An 18,132-nucleotide genomic window follows, 5' to 3' on the forward strand; every position below is an offset into this window, starting at 1 on the left:
AGGTGTTTCAAAACTTGACCAGAAGTGCATACACATACATACAGTATGTACACTACTGTATGTATGCTTCTGTATATGTACTGAATGCATGTTTCAACTTCTTGACATTCCCATAATAGCCTGGATACCAAACAATGGGCGCCTCTCATTCGTCTTTTTATTTATCCTCCCTTCCTTCCTCTGTCCTCGTTCCCACTGATCTAGATAAAGAATGATGGGGCAGCAACAATGAAATAGTCTATCGTTAGATATACTGTAGATCAGTGGGAACGAGCCTGGAGGACCGACCAAGCATGGAGGAGAGAGGAGAGAGGTCGAGAAGGGGCCTCTGACTCCGCAGAGAGTCTGGCCTAGATCCATTGGCAAACGTTTATTTCCTGGTTGGTGGACGCTTGTCTGTAGTTTGAAATCATTGGCGCTCAATCACTAACGCTTGGTAATGGCATATGTTAGTCACAGTGGACAAAACGATAATGATATTGCAACTTCACTCTCATGAAAGATATTGAGCGGAAGACAGGCGGAGCATGGCTATTCCCTTAACCACCTTAACGTTAAACACTGAGAATGGTTTCCTAACAGTCCTGTAGGAGTTCCCATACATGTTGTAGACCTAAAAGAGTGTTTCCAACCAGTAGTGTGTGTAACTATGTAAAGTATCAACAAATGGCACAGACGTAGCAAAAAATAAGGTTTAACCTGCTCATATTGAAAACAATGTTTTACATGTTTGAGCCTGTGTTAGCCTTAAATGTTATCGCATTTTGCAAACAAAACATTGGCCAGAGTGCTTCTGCTTAGATTTGTGCCTTATCTGTTAATCATTTTGAAGGTGTGATTTGACAGAAGCATTAAAACAATGAAGGAAATTGAATGTAGGCTACTTCATATAACCAGAGACAGTTGAAAAAGTATTTAAGTATCTTTGATATAACTAATCTGGTCAGATCTTCTACAGTAACAGTGGGAGCAGACTGAGGTTGCCTTCATTACAAGGCAGGGCAGAGGGAGTATGTAAGGACAAATCAGGATACTGGGGGAATTTCACAGCCCGTTCATGGAGGATGATTCTCCCTCTTCTTTGGCGTATGTGTGCAGTCACTTGACCATAGTTCCTGTCATGAGGTCAGGACACCCAGCTGGATGAAAACTCTAATCATGGATAATGATGTTCATAATGACTCGCCACAGCTGTTGTGCAAGTCAGGGCCATACCAGTACAACCACAAACACAAAGGGGATTTGCTTCGTCAGTTAATTGTTCCTTTTTTTCGGATAGGTGTGTGTGACTCTTCCACTTGCACATCATACAGTATTATATGCATGCTTACTTGTGTGTATATATACACACATATGTGTGTGTGTGTGTGTGTGTGTGTGTGTGTGTGTGTGCATGCATGCCTTTGTGTGTCTACAACGTGCGTACGTGTGTGTGTGTGTGTGTGTGTGTGTGTGTGTGTTTACCCATGTGTGTGTGGGTGAAATGGGGGAATGAGGTGGTTTGTAATTCTTCACTTCCTGTAAAAACTGTTTCACAGTTCTACCCTCTCTGAGTTGACCATCTCATTTCATGCCCTCATGGCATGCACTACTGGAGACTAGCCACTAGGTGTCCTCTTTGTGCAGGTATATTTGCATACAATACTGCTAAGACCCTTACGTCACATATCGTCAATGAGGTCACTAAGAAAGAGACAGCATTGTTACATCATTTCCAGGAGGCATGAGACACCATGCTGAGCTCTCTGAGTCAGCCCCATTCAATCACATCGTCATAGACACAAGGAATATTCCAGAACTGAGGATCTCTACTGCCAAAGGGTGCGGTGATGTTTAACCCCAATGTTTTGGGTATTTTATATACATTTCTGAATGTTACAAGGCTTATATTATGGGCAAATTGTGTCCACTGTATTTGCAGATGAAAGAATGCATTGAAAAAGTAAAAATAAAGTCTCAGGCGAATTCTGTAGTGTACCACTTTGACGTTTTATTTGCACATTCAATATGTGTTAACAAAACCAACAGACAGACTAGCATTAGTGTTATATTTTGCGTATTATTTCATGGCATTTTGCAGATTTGCAAAGGTCAATTTTTTCCCCAGTTACTTCAGACTCACACTCCAATATGCACAGTTTGCACAATTCAAAGTACTGTATAATTTACAACAATCCCTGGTCATGATCACCACAATAATTAATTACAGCTTTCCCTTGATTTCATTTTGTACATCTGACATAGTCCAAATCAGGTTGGTTAGAGTTCAAAATACAAAAAAACAGCATTGGATGTGAAGGCTTGGCTCAGGGGAGTGAGGGGTTTAAGAATGCGTTGATTCAACTGGGAGTTAAGCGCGCGCATGTGTGTGTGTGTTTATGAGAGCCCTTAGCCTTCCAGTGTGTCCACGTTTCCTTTAGCACCACATACAGCAAGAAGCGACAAGGAATAAGTCAACGCTGATAACATCCAAACTGGTTAAAAAAAAAAAAAAAAACAGCTTTCGGTGTGGTTAAACACTGTGTACCGTAGGACACTAATAATGAAACTAACTTTAATAATTAGATAATTGGCTCCCACATGTGTCTCTGTGCAAATGAACAAACAAACAAAGGAGGAAAAGGTGCAGGGTAATCAAGCTCAGGCATTTTAAACACTTAGTAAATGATAGTGAAACGGGGTGGTGAAGTCCACAGGTGTTATGACCTAAACCAGCCACCGTAGCAGGAGCCTCCAGTCTTCTGTATGAGCCAGTGCCATGGCTCAGTGATATTATAATTCGCACATCTGCACAGTTCACAGACCGTGTGGATGTGTGTGTACTGGATGTGCCTGTACCTATACGTGTGTCAGGCTGGGCTGGGCTGTGAGGATGTGTCTGTGAAGAGTATAATGGTGCGTTCATGAGCAACTGAGAACTGTGAGAATTCCAGGGTTTGGGGGGGCACGTCACACCTGAACTGAGGATTTCCCAGTTTAAAGTGGGGGCTTTGGGAGAATGTTTTGACATTACTCAACATAGTGAATGCACTATAACTACAGTAATGGAATGACACAGTCAACAGAATTTCATCTTTAAAGTGTTACTTCCTCCCTCTTCATATGACCGCTTCGTCCTCTCGTCCACTATGAGTTAGGCGGAGAGTGGGTCTCAGCTGCGGCCGCACTCACTGCTCTTGCCGTTGGAGATCCCTAGAGGCCTGTGGCTAGTCTTATACATATGTCAGCTTGTAGACTGAAACTAATAAAACAACACAGGCGTTACGCAACGCGCATTCTCGTCTTTAATCCCCAATATGGTATACGTAATGGATGTGATTACATAAAGATGAAGACGAGCAACACGGGATAGAGGAGAGGCAGACACTCAGCCATGAGGGAAAGAGAGGGAGAGAGAGAGAGGAAGAGAGAGAGAGAGACCAGAGGCAGACACTCAGCCATGAGGGAAAGAGAGGGAGAGAGAGAGAGGAAGAGAGAGAGAGAGACCAGAGGCAGACACTCAGCCATGAGGGAAAGAGAGGGAGAGAGAGAGAGACAGACAGACAGAGAGAGAGAGAGACAGAGAGCAGAGGCAGACACTTGCCCATGAGGAAAAGTGAGGGAGAGAGAAAGAGAGAGAGAGAGAGAGACAGACAGACAGACAGACAGTGATAGAGCCAGAAAGCAAAGGAAGACACTCGACAATGAGGAGAAGTGAGGGAGGGAGAAAGAGAGCGAGAGAGAGAGCGGCGGAGGTCAGAGTGACATTCTCCACGACACAGTGGTGCCGTGGCGGAACCTCCTGCTTCTCCTCCTTCTGGTGGAGGCGTGTGCCGTGCCAAACGCCCGCTCCGCACTCCGCCGCGCCCACCCCAACCACCCGCCCGTGCGCTGCATCACCCTCCGTCACCTGCCTGTCTGTCCCAGGGACCAGGAGTGGCGCTGACCGACGGAGCAGGCACGGCATGTTATGAGAACGGGAACTTTCCACAGCGGTTCAAACTTACAGTACACTGCCTGTGTACTGTAACTGAACAACACTGTCTTGAGACCGAGTGGGAAATACACTGAAAGGGTTCCTAAGTGAATGGGTGTTCTATGGGGTAAAATAAAATACTAGAATGACACATGTAGAATGTCGATTCTACCCTACTTCCAGCAAGTTTTGTTGAAATTTCCATGACACATCCTGACAGTCATGCAGGTCATCCTGATAGTGAAATATAGAACAATTCAAAGCTTTTGCAAGGCAATGTTGGTGCACTAATTTCACTTTTTACAAAAAAAAGTCCAAACAAATACAAAGGGCAACCTAGAAAAGTGGGAAGCCTTGACAAATTATTGTGTTCCTGTACTGTACATGAAAGACATGCAATCATCGCAGTCGTAAGTGATGATCCTTTATGAAAAATCCTCCATTGTGTCCCTTACTGTCGTGTAATCACCTTTATAGAAGCCGGTAAGATTGCTAAGTGAAGTTTGCGAGCTGTCGCGTCACAATAAGAAAGCACAGAAGACAGAGAGAGCTGCCGATTAGTTATTCTGACCAAGACAGAGCAGTATTGGATATGAAACAGTAGCTGAGCACAAAAAACAGAAAAACAGAGTTTGTTTACAGTATCAACCCCAAGGCAGTCTTTGTCTTGTAGCATTATTTGTGTCAAATAATTCTAGAAGATTCGGTTTTGAGTAAGACTGAAGAAGAGCCATCAGGGAATGAGCTCAATCGAGGGCAATATGCTCAGAAATTGTCATCCCAATGGTTGTTACAGTGATACCTTTTCTCAAAGCATAGCGATATGACGCAGAGGGAATGAACCTTGTCATGACTGAGGCCTCAAGCAAGTCTTACAGTGAAAGAAATCTTCCGGAGTAAAAAAAACTGATTTGACATCACAATTTTAGGATGATTGCTGTACACTTTGAAGATCTGCCTGGTTTGCTATATTTGGTTGAGGGAAAAAATCACTCTCTTTCAACTCTGAGCAACAATATTTGTATTTGCTCACTAGCGTTCTTTTCTTTTGACATAAACAAAAACAAAAAAACATCTGTTTCATTGATCTGACATGCGATACAACCAGTGCAAGAAGATATTAGTGAATTCTGACATTGTACAATTATTAGAAAATAAAAAGCAATACTCGGGCTTGGGTCTTCACAACACCACCACCAAAAAATAATAACAGTCTTGTATTCATAGTCATATTTTGGTCTCCATCATGACTATTCTTTAGTGACAGTGTTATTGTATACGTGTGTCACCATTATGTGTTTTAGCGTGTCAGTATATGTGCTTGAGTCCTTTTCGAATGGAAACTGATGTTTAGTTCCTTTTGTCCATTTTGTTTAGAAGAGAGATCACTCTCACACAGAGGTCTTTTTCTTACATATATCAGTGTACATGATCGGTTTGTGTCCATGTATGTGCATATATGCATATGCAAGCAGGAGTTTAAATGAGTGTTTGTATGTCTACGAGAGAGAGAGAGAGAGAGAATGAGAGAGAGAGAGAGAGAATGAGAGTGTGTGTGTGTGTGTGTGTGTGTGTGTGTGTGTGTGTGTGTTTGTGACAGAGAGAGAAGATGAAGGTATCTCACCTGTACAGAGTTCTTTTGTTTTCATATATGAATGTATGCATGTGTTCCATTTGTAGGTAGGTGTGAGGTTGCCATGGGCGCATGTCGGTTCGTGTGTGCATGTTCATTTAAGTGTATGTTGGAGACTGTGCATGCACTTGTATGTGTATGTGTGTGTGTGTGTGTGTGTGTGTGTGTGTCTGTGTGTGTGTGTGTGTACATTTAGATGTGTGTGTATGTGTGTGTGTGTGTGTGTGTGTGTGTGCGTGTGTGTGCGTGTGTGTGTACAGTATGTGTGTGCATGTTCTCAGCTGGGTTCTAGTACTCGCTCAGACTGTGCCACTTGGACACCTGCCGGCGCGGGTTGCCGCAGACTTCGTGCCAGTGGGCGGCGCCGGCGGGCAACGAGCTCCGCGCGCCCAGGACCAGGCGGCCCACCACCTCGTTCTTGGTGGTGCGGTCGAAGTCCATGACCAGGAACTCCACGGAGATGTCGGGCAGCAGCTCGGCCGGCACGTCGTAGATGAACGACTCGTTGAAGACGGGGTCCAGCGTGCTCTTCTTCACGTGGGTCTTCTTCTTGGCGATGCGCCGGCGGCCGTAGAACACGTTCACTTTCACGTACGGGTCTACGGAGAATTTGGGGAGGAGGGGAGGGAGCGAGGGAAGGAGGGAGAGAAGGAGGGAGGGAGGGGAGGAGGGAGGCGGGTGAGAATAGAGAAAGGGAAAGCAGATACAGAAGAGAGGAAGGAAGGAAAACGGGAATGGAAGGAGAGAGAGAGAGAGGAAGGAAGAGGAGAAGGACAGATGAGAAAGCAGCAGTGGAAAGGTACCCAGTGGGTCCGTAGCTGTGCAGTGTAAACCTCCCTCCCGATGCCTTAAGAGTCATGCTAGTGAGAGAACTAGCAGCCTCAACGAATTTTTGGCACGTTCGACTTCCGTTCGGTTCGAGGTGTTGCTTTTTCCGGGTTCGTGTAATGCAGGGCTGAGCCGTGCAGTTCAACACAAAGCGGGTTACAGCAGCCCACTAGGGAACTCACATACTCAAACTCAAAGGGCACGGACAGCTTGCCTACTCTAATGCTGCATACAGATGAAACCCATATGATTTCAAAACCTCTGAAGACCAAATCCAAGAGATCTCAACAGACAGACTCCAAGACATGATGTAAAAATGCACTGGGAGCAGCACTGGAGCTGCCTTGCCCGCCTGCTCTGCAACTCGAGCTGGGTAGCACCAACTTCTTTTTGTTTGTTTGTTTTTTTCGTATCAACAGTACTCAGTGACCTCGAGAAACAGAGATCTATGTGAAAAAGGAGTTTTCCTTTAATAGTGCAACAGTTGTCTACAGTGGTTTAGTGTACTGGACTGTTTGACATATTCACTCTGTTCTTTACAGATTAAACTAGAAAAGCATTCAGAGTGCGCAAACCTCCAAGCAAAGCCAAGCAAACACATACTGTAACCGCCTTGCGCATCTAGACGGTGATACGGTGATTACTCCCAAAAATCAATCTATAACTATCTTTTTGAGTTATCTTGCCAACAAACAGACAGAGAAACAAACAAACCAACAAACCCCGATGAAAACATAACCTCCTTGCGGAGGTAATTAGACAAGTAGGACTGGAATACTCACTGCCAGACAGCCCGGTGATGTCCATCTTAGGGAGGTGTTTGGCCTTGAGCACCACCACGCTGAGCCGGTGGGAGACTGGCTGGTAGGACAAAGACACCAGCAGCTCTCCGCGGTTCACACACTACACACAAAACACAGGGCATAGCATCAGTATGTACAGTATACCAACTCTCACACACATACTGTACACACGCACGCACACACACTCACAAAACACAGGGCATAGCATCAGTATGTATACCAACTCTCACACATACACACCACACGCAAAATACAGGGCATGGCATCAGTATATACACACACTACACACAGGGCATAGCATCAGTATATGAACAAGACTCCTCTTACTTTCTCTCTCTCTTGCTTTCTTTATGTATCTTTATCTCTACATATGACTAACACATACACACACACACACACACACACACACGCACGTACGCATGCACGCACAAACACACACACACACACACACACACACACTACACGCACGTACGCACACACATACACATACACACACAGTAAATACTTTTTCTGAAAGCATTAACCTCAACAAAGTTCATATCTATGCACTGTTGTATGCAATTCAATGCATGTGTAATGTAAGCAATATTGGATGCCCTGCATGAATCACACCACCATACACACACATAAGGGGGAGAGATAAAGAGAAGGGATACATTTATTTTACTTTTCTATTTTATTATATTCTATGAAGCTACATCTATCATTTTGGCAAGAGTGCATTGACAGTAACTTGACTCCAGTGGTGTTCTTGTAGATTTATTGTAAATAAATTCATCAACAGTCATTGTATCTACTCAGTAGCACATCAAAACAGATCCTAACTGACTTCAGCTCTAATTGTTTATAATTAAAATGACTTCATTTGCACAATCTAATTATCACTCCCAGCAGCTTAGCTCCTCTCTCTGAAAAATAAATAAAAAATAAGTCAGTGATGGCATCATTAAGCCTGGGTGACTTATACCACTAGCACAGAGCACACTCTTAGCAAGAACAGGGAGAAGTGAGACAGACTCAATTGGACTGAACTCTCCATGTACCCAGTCTTAAATGGTGCTCCTAACAGAGACCAGCGTTTATTAGAGGAGACAGGCCTGGTGGTGATATCATAAGAAAGCCTAGCTGTTCAGGCGTAGCCTTTTCATGAAAGTCCCTTTGTGCCAGGAGATAACATGGGCATTTAAGCATGTCTTCCTCTGGTCAGCTGCAATTAAAGGCTGTAATGGCTCCGAAAATCAATACACGCCGACCTTGCGGCTTGCCAGCTCAATACACTGCAGATAGGGAGAGATAGGGAGCTGCATGTGTGTGTCCAGATTTTACATGTTGCAGTGACTTGGCTTTTTCACCACCTCCACAAAATCAAGAAAGTAGAACACATCTGTTCGAACTTGAGACCCTAAAATCCCACCCATAGTGTCTATTTATTGCAAATGTACACATTTATTTGTATACATAGCCTTATTCTACTGCCCTTAATTCTATTCTTGCTCTTCTGTGTTTTTATTCTTTTTACATTATTGTTGAGTGTTGTACTTTGAAAGCAAAGAGTAACCAGAGTCAAATTGAGTTCTGGAAATGACACTTGAATGTTGACCACATTTTATGTCTTCAATTCAGACGTAAGCATCACCCATTGAGTCAACTGAGTTCAGATTCAGACGACGGATGGAGGACACATGTATTTTATGTCACATCTGCATCTCTACCACCTATACGTGATTTAGGTTAACAGTGGTGAAGTTCAGAGGCCTCAAGTCTACTGTTAACCGTACTGAATAAGGGCATTGTGCATCCCCTCCAACTACGGAATAAAATGATGACACCTATACAATGGCTGTCTCTAGGTGACTATGCTTTTTAGTCACGGCCCGCCTCATTTACATTGTCCTGAAGAAGATGGCGCTGAGTCACACAGAGAATGACAGTGTGTGCCCAGCATGGTCATCGGTTGCGCAATGTGACTGCTCACACCACAGAGTCACATCACTGTTAACCACCTCCTATCCTTAAGGCCCAGCTCACACTGGACATATCCAAGCAGCTCCAGCAAGGTGGAACATAATGCAAAGACCTTAAAGGTGCTCTATGAGATCCTGAATGATGTCACTTCTGTTGACGTTCCACGTAAACAAACAAAACACTACTTTCCAATGCATGCTACTAAAATCACGTTTTCTCACTGCCCCCAACCCATATGTGCATGCTCACTAACCCCCAACCCCTCCCCTAAACATCTTGTTGGTGTTTGGCTGAAATATGGTTTGTTATGTTTTGGTACACAGCCTGTGCCCTAGTGTTTGTTTGACGTTTTACAGCCCCTGTGTTGTCTCCAGAGACCGGATTATTCAGGGAGCAGGCAGCAAGCTGATCAAAGGGAAATGGCTATTTGAGACAAAACTGAGATGGTGTTAACACGACAACGTTTTTAACAGCGGCTGAAAACGATGGTTTCTGAAAACTGCTTCTAGGGTGGAGGTGTTTGAGAACCCCGTTTTCGTTTTGCCGTGTAAAGGCACATCTGGGGTTTTTATGACGACATAGCCCCACCTCGAACCTCTAGTCCAGCCCCCGCGCTTGACCTCACCTGACTAGACACTTGGCAGAACAACAACAATGCTGGAGCCGTGTGCTGCTGCAATTCTGCATGATTTCGACGACCAGCAACAACGCATTAACAATAACCTGCGCCAAAATAGTCTCTAGGCTACTTTTAAATCCACCACCTTCCCTGCTAGACTGCTAGAAGAGTTGATGAACACGTAGCCGTAATCAACTTAATGCAGAGCCTACGAGCACACATTTTGTTTGCAGGAGGGTCACGGGGCAGTCACACGCTTGCGTCGGCCAACGTTCGTCCGTTGTTTTCCCATTCACTTTACATTGGCTGGACTTCATTTCATGCCGCACTGAATTGTGGGTCCGATGCGTTGCCTGAGATACGTTGCCTCCGCTAAAAAGTTGAGAAATGTTCAACTTTTGACGGATCGCGCAAGCGCCAGCCAATGAAATTCCGTGTATGCAAATTTTCGAACACTGACAAACCAATCAGTTACGGGGCAGTCACACGCTTGCGTCCGCCAACGTTCGTCCGTTGTTTTCCCATTCACTTTACATTGGCTGGACTTCATTTCATGCCGCACTGAATTGTGGGTCCGATGCGTTGCCTGAGATACGTTGCCTCCGCTAAAAAGTTGAGAAATGTTCAACTTTTGACGGATAGCGCAAGCGCCAGCCAATGAAATTCCGTGTATGCAAATTTTCGAACACTGACAAACCAATCAGTTCGCGTTTATGGAAATGTGACAAAATGAGGCATACGTTGGCGGACGCAAGCGTGTGACTGCCCCGTTAGTGTTTATGGAAATGTGACAAAATGAGGCATACGTTGGCGGACGGAAGCGTCTGACTGCACCGTTACATGCTGCCACTCAGACATGCCACCACTACGACATGCTTCCATTTAGACATGCCTCTATTTTGACATGCTGCTATTTAGACATGCTGCCAGTCCGACACATTTTAGTACCCCCATTCCGACAGTTTACAAATCCTATTTTTTTCCAAGTCAATTTAACGGACCCGACGGACGCAAAGTGCGTCAAAAAACACACCCATTCTTCTCTGGTACATTGCTCCGCTATTATTAGTCACAGCGAGATGAGACCTGTATTGCATGAACGAGCAGAACCGGGGCTTTCCAACGAGACTAGACACGTATGAAAATAAAATCATGAATTTAAATCAAAGTATATCAGTACATAAGTATATATTTACAGTCTATATTGCTCTGCGTTCACCCACGCAGCCACTCTCACTTGAATTACTCCAGGACCAGGCATCGCACAGACATGACACGCATATCAAATGAAAGAGGAGAAACAGAGCTTTCCATTGATACCAAACACATCGACCTTTATCGTTATAAAACAGACGAAGTGACAAACAAATAAGAATGTCATATAGCTTCGGCTACCGCTACTTTCGTTTGATTTAGCCTATACTCGTGAAACCGTGGTCAAAAAATATGGCTTGCATGTCAGATAAAAGAGGAGAGCTATAGAGTTATCCACAGATACCAAATACAACCTTCTAGGCCATAAAACAGACGAAGTGACAGCAAAATAATAACTTAATTTAGCTCCACTTAGTCCGCGAATAATGCTGGCCTCCTTTACATTTCAGTAAATAATGTAGGCGAATGTCCGTCGCCTATATTAACCGTGCATGCGAAATACAGGGTTGCTTCAGGTGTTTGGCGGCGGGCAGTTCTGATAGACATTCGATATTATTCTAGGGGGGGCATATACAATAACATTACAAGACAGAAATTGAAAAGCAATCCTGTGTATTAGCTCTCAATGGTTGTGCAAACATCCACGATGTGCTTGACATAAAGGGCTGCCAAGTTTCATAACATGGCAAGCGTGAGAGTCCATCCGGCGAAAGTTTTGTGACACTTGACAGCTCCGATTAGAGTCGCTTTTTTTGAGCGCGCTCATTGAATGACGAGGAAAGGTATTTGCATAGCTACTGTTGGGAACACCCACTGGCATGCTTCTTCTGGGCAACTTGGCGTTTTCACCTCTGTGTGTAAACGCAAATGTTTTTTTGACCGGTATCGTTAAAGGTGTGAAAGCGGTGAAGACAAAAACGCCCTGCGTCGTCATGTAAACGGGGTCTGAAATTGCTCTAAAAACCATGCAAGATTTCAGAGTGCACCTTTGATAAAGCTCTATCTTGTGAAGTACTCATTTCTATATAACGGAAAAGAAATGTTTTGACCCTAATACAGAACTGATTTGCTTGGTCAGAATGTCTGAAATGTTCCTAGAATGTGTTAAAGTGACAGCAGTGGGCATTGCGTTACGCTATGAAAGTTTAAGTTCTACATGAAGGTGAATTTCTCTGACTGGCACCAGAGACCCATTCACCACACCATCAGCTGGTCCTAGCTAGCACAATGCTTCACCCAGGTAGATCAGGTAATTAGTGATATTACCAGTGTTAAGTGCACAGGCATAAGGAATAAATGCTATACAACTAGGAAGTCTGATATTTCCTTGGCAGATTCTCCCAATTTCATTCCAGACGAACTGAACTAGGAAGTCAAGAATTCCTCCTAGAAAAAAAGTACACTGGAACACGGCACGCAGCTCTACTAGAATCTATCTACCCTGATGTTAAAGTCAGAACTGAAGTCTGACCTCTGACTTCCAGACTGTCTGGACTGCAGTAACATGGCAGGACGTTTACTGTGTGAAACCAGGGGGCTCTCTCAACATCCCTCCTTGATCCTCGATGCTCGGTCCTTCAGGCTCGTTCCCACTGATCTATAAAGAAAACTGGATGGACTACCTCATTGTTGTCGCCCCATCATTCTTCATCTAGATCAGTGGGAACGAGGACCGAGGAAGGAAGGGATAAAAACAGATAAAAAAAGACGAATGAGAGGCATCCCGGGACTCTCACTGGCACACGTTGGCACACCCCACTGGCATCCTCACCTGCATGCTCCTCTTGCTGATGAGCTGCGTGAGCTGCACTTTGCCCGTGCTGGGGTCGACGCCAGCCAGCGGCACCACCGCCTCCCCGATGACGTCGTCGCGGGCGAAGCGGTCGAAGCTCAGCACCAGGAAGTGCAGCGTGAGCTCGGGCAGGGCGCTGTACGGCACGCCGTAGAAGGTGAACGTCTCGTCGAAGACGGGCTGGCGCGTGCGACGGAGCACGCGGGTCTTGACGCGGTGCTTCTTCTCGGGCAGGATGGTCATCTTGACGTAGGGGTCGGCGCTGCCCGCCCGCTCGTCCACCGCCGGGAGCCCCCGCGCCGCCTGGATGGTGACCACCAGCGCCTTCTTGGGGAAGTTGTAGTCCACGGCCAGGCTGAGCTCGCCCAGGCTCTGGAGCTCGTCCTCGGTGGCCGGGGTGAACGGGGTGGCCGTGGCGCTGCTCTGGCTGCTGCTGCTGCTGCAGCTGCTGCTGGGGCCCGAGACGTTCTCCAGGCAGCTGTAGTCGGCCCGGATGGGCAGGTCGCGCTCCAGCCTCAACGGGTGGCGGCTCGCGCCATCGCACTGCCCGCCGTCGTCGTCTTCCGGCCGGTGGGTGTAGGGCACCTGCCCGTTTTCGGCTGCTGAGGCCCCCAAGTCGGCCGCGTCCACAACTGCCTCGCCCCGCTCCCGGTCCTCGGCGGCCGACCCTTCGCGCCGCCCCCCCCTCCAGCCGGCCTTCCTGGCCAGCCGCACCACCCGCTTGTTGTTGGTCAGTGTCTCTGGGTAGATGCTGATGCCTTTCAGCATGTGGATGAACTTGTAGGGCGGGTCCGTTGCCGGGTCGTAGGGCTCTGATTGGATGCCGTGGAGCTTGTAGGCGCCCGTCGACCGGCGGCGGCGGCGCTGGCAGCACACCCAGAGGAAGACCAGTGTCACCACGGCCACCACCAACACTCCTGCCCCGATGAAGCCCGCAAGCACCGGGGACATATCTGAGATGAGGAGAAACAAGAGGAGACAACAGTTCATAAAATAGGCCTCACTTTACATTATCCACAATTACAGCCAACAGACAAATTAATATTCATATCAATGTCAATAATGTGATCCAATTGTATATTCTACATCCATGCTTTGTTGTACATCACATCGGTTAAATTGTTGTTGTATATTATTATATATTATAAACCCTAAAATGAGACTCGGCAGACCCATCTGGATTTTCTGGAGTCTTCTTTACTGTTTGGCTAATACACAATGAAAGCAGTTCATAAACATGCCAGTGTGTATTTCATCTGGACTCAATTTAACTTTTAATAGACAATAATAAACCTGAAACCTGAGCTCAGGTTTAATGCACGCCATAATCATTGGCACACACGGATAGCTGCTCAACTCAAGACAACTCAAAAACCAAGGTAGGAATATATACTGGCATGGATGCCCCAACAAAATTAAATATTTATAAGCTCAATTGTTTAGATAAAACCTAGCCAATCCCATCTCTGTCAGAAACGCAAGTGACTGAATACTGACAAACCTGACCTAAAAATCTTACAGGAAGCTCAGGTGCTTTTGATAATGTTACATACTTATTGCCAACATGCTTAAAATAACCACTGTTGCATCACTCTCTTTACTTGCTGTCATTCTCTTCACAAGGTTTTTTTTTTCAACCTATTCATATTTTTATTTCATCTCGCAACACCTCACTTTCAATGAATCACGCAGTTTAGTTTCTCAGCTCTAATTGCGAAAGATTTGAAGGGCCAACAAGGATTTGAAAATAAGACTCTCTGCTCTTTTCTCATTACACCCCCTGGTCCTAACTCTCATATCTGCACTGTCACGTCTCACAGCTTGAAGGACCCATCTCTGACCTTCAGTCTTCCAGACTTCAGATTTATAAAGCAGAAGCTGGATGAGATACTGTATCCTTCCCATTTTCAATTCTGGACATCCAGCCTCACAGTAACTTTGGTGTGGGGGGGTGTGAGGTCCAGCTGAAGACTTCACTATAAAAGCCACACATTACATTTACATTTCTTTACTACATCGCAGACGTTTCTAACCACAGGGACTTACAGCAATAGAATAACATCTACTGTAAGATAGGAATTACCACTATATCTGCCTTCACCACACACACACACGCACACGCACACGCACACGCACACGCACACGCACACGCACACGCACACACACACACACACACACACACACGCACTTTCAGAGTGGCAGTGATTGCCCATTAGACTTCAGCTGTGAAACATTAGTGGTGTGCACACTCAACCTTTATGTTTTCGTCCACCAAAATAATGCGCTTGCCATCAATATCATCTTCATCATATCACTGAGAAATGAGGTCTGATGTAATATCAAGTAGGCCTACAACGTTTTCACAGCCTGAGACCGAATGTAAATCTGTCTGTTTGTCTCCCAGGGTTGGTGTTTGTCATAAACAAGGCCAGATCTTAAATAAACAGCCCAATATTCCTCCAGAATGTCATTTCTCCTAACTTGACAAAATTTTAGGGTTTGATTTTAGGAGGCGTGAACGAGCAGGCTGAGGTCCTGCAGTGACAAGATAAATGTTACAGCCCAATGAAATAGGGACAGGCAGCAGCAAGTCTCTGCCCATGGTCACAAGCAGGGAATAGACTGAATACAAACTCCACTGATATTTACTTGTACAGTATAGTGCGACACATTTCTTATGCATCTCTGGGATTATTTGTGATAAGAGTACACTGTCTGTAACAAAAATAAAAAATAGCTATGCATTTAGTCATAAATAGTATTATAGAAATGTAAACACAGCTACAGTTTTCTTTTCGGGTCTGTTGTGATAAACACAATTCTATTTAAGTATTGTATTCTGTACACAGGGGCGTCACTAGACCCATTTTACTGGGGCACGTGCCACAGTATTGAACGGCAGTGCCCCACTCAAAAAGATACGGTTATTACTGTAACTAGCTCCTGCTGCCTCTTTGGTAGCAGATTATTATTATCATCATTAGATTGGACTGTGCCCCAATAGAGTTCTAGTGGTCTAGTCACATCCCTGTCTGTACGAGTACTGAGTCTGAGTGCACTGCTCTCTCCGACAGATGCCACGGGAGGGACAGAGGCTACTGTGTGTCTGAGGAGAAGTAGGGCAAGCTGAAGGCCGAAGTGAGAACTCGTGAACGGCGTGAAGACGCAGGGACGACGGGGGAAGGGAGGGGACGGAGTGGACGGAGGGAGTGGACAGGAGGGGACGGAGGGAGTGGACAGGAGGGGATGGAGGGAGTGGAGAGGACGGAGGGAGTGGACAGGAGGGGATGGAGGGAGTGGAGAGGACGGAGGGAGTGGACAGGAGGGGATGGAGGGTGTCTCAGGTGGCCTGATGCAGTGTCGAAAGCAAGGACGTTTAAGAGTTTTGCTGTAAATCACGGAGAAGTACTGTAGGCACAGGAGGGTAATATTCTGCAACGCTCCTTTTACGGAACACAACTCTAAGAAGCATCACACACATTCTGTCTATGATAGGACCTTTCACTGTTATTAGTGGAGAGAAACTTGCTTCATTGGCAAAACTAAAGACATCACAGCACTCCACTTCCTCACAAATTAATCTGAAAAATAAATCCTTATTGTAAGCCATACACATCCACAGCACACCTGCCAGTCTTTGCCTTCCTGAACCAGTAACAGACATTCAAAACTGCACTGCAAAGACTCTTTTGGCTCCTACAAACCGTCTCGCCCCTTCCATGTGTGCTATTAGCAGCTCGTGAAGCGAAGCGCGTCCAGAGCTCCCATCACGCCACGAGGGGGCTGAATCATCCAAGTCCTCGGCGGAGCTCTGGCACCGCTACGGCCCAGTGGCGCACGACGGCAGCGCCGCCACGAGACGTGATTCAGCACATTAGCCACGGGAGGCGTCGAGTGCTGAGGCCTGAGATTGCACTGCCCACTCGGACGAGCGTGTGTGTGTGTGTGTGTGTGTGTGTGTGTGTGTGCCAGGACGTCACTGCCTGCGTGGGTGCAGCAGCGGTGGCATGAGAGAATGAGAGGCGGTCCTCTTACACACACACACACACACACACATACACACAAATACACACACACACACACACACACATGTTTGTGGGCAAAGGGTTCCTGTCTCTGCATTTGTCACGGCAGAAACAGTGGGACAGCAGATTGGAAGATAGCTTACTTCCTGTTGGAGGGAGGTAAGGGGTCGTCTACATATTACAGACAGTGGAGGTGGGTGGACAGGGGACACGACTAAAGCTAAAGGTGGTGTCTTCCTAGCCATCTGAGAGCGTGGGCAGCTTACTTCCTATTGGACGGGAGGGCGAGGGGTCGTCTATATACTGACGGAGGAGGTGGGCGGAGAGATGACATGATTGCTGAGAGTGTGGGAGAGGAGAGGTGGTGTCTATCTAGCCATCTAAAAGTGTGTCTGTGTGTGTGTATACTGTATGTATGTAGGTGGGTAAGTTAAATATTTATTGCTTATGACTGGCGCAGACAGAAATAGATGTGTCTCTGGGTGAAGTCTATATGTAAGCATTATTACTGTCTGCAGGTAAGACAGGGCTGCGTCTCCCATGTCTGCGGATAACAGCCTGGAGGAGGGCAGCTGGGAGAGGTGGCAGGTGGACTTTTTCTTATCTGAGAGAGACAGACAGTTGGGCTGCTGCCAGCAGAGGGTATGAGGAAGAGGTGGTCATCATCTCACTGAGGAGAGTCAGAAGGGTGCGGAGAGAGACAGACAGATGGACACACAGACAGACAGACAGACAGACAGCCTGACAGACAGACAGACAGACAAACAGCCTGACTGACAGACACGGGCAAATGACTGCTGTGAATGCGTGGGGGTGGATGAGAGTCGCAGTACAGCTACCGCTGTGATAGAGGCATAGCAGGAGGCGTTTTGAAATGGGTGTGGTCTGGGAGCGGGCTGGATGACTGGCACAAGGAGATCTGGCGGTGGAAATCACAGGCACAGTCCAGTGAATTTCCAGAACTTTCCTGCAGTGACCTTAAATTTGTAGTAGTCTTTTTTTATGTGCATGTATGAATAAAGAGTCTTTGTCTCTGGGGCAGAGCTCTGAGTGTGTGTGTGTGTGTGTGTGTGTGTGTGTGTGTGTGTGTGTGAGGGGTGGAGGGCAGGCCTGTGTGCTGGTGTGTGTCCCACCACTGAGGCATGATGGAGGAGCAGCTGAGCACACAATGCAGAATACCAAACAGCCTTGCCAGTCTGCAGCAGGGGAGAGACACCCACCCATACACACACACACACACACACACACACACACACAAGCAGACAGGACACGTACACATACACACAAGCAATACACACAAATGCATATGCATATGCAAGCACCCCCCTTCATACACACACACAGACACACAGACACA

At 46.2% G+C, this 18,132-nt stretch overlaps 1 protein-coding gene across 1 annotated transcript in view; it reads right to left on the minus strand.

The window, feature by feature from the left end:
* Positions 1-5,876: 5,876 nt before the first annotated feature.
* Positions 5,877-18,132, minus strand: part of syt11b (synaptotagmin XIb) — a 17,102-nt gene continuing 4,846 nt past the window's right edge. Inside the window, exons 2-4 of the mRNA XM_062538439.1 lie at positions 12,730-13,703; positions 7,199-7,319; positions 5,877-6,187 (exon numbers count right to left, since the gene is read on the minus strand). Of these exons, the coding sequence (XP_062394423.1) occupies positions 5,877-6,187; positions 7,199-7,319; positions 12,730-13,703 (1,406 nt within the window). The remainder of the gene's footprint in view (positions 6,188-7,198; positions 7,320-12,729; positions 13,704-18,132) is intronic.

Source organism: Sardina pilchardus, chromosome 6, assembly GCF_963854185.1.
Source record: "Sardina pilchardus chromosome 6, fSarPil1.1, whole genome shotgun sequence".
Taxonomy (NCBI): Eukaryota; Metazoa; Chordata; class Actinopteri; order Clupeiformes; family Clupeidae; genus Sardina; species Sardina pilchardus.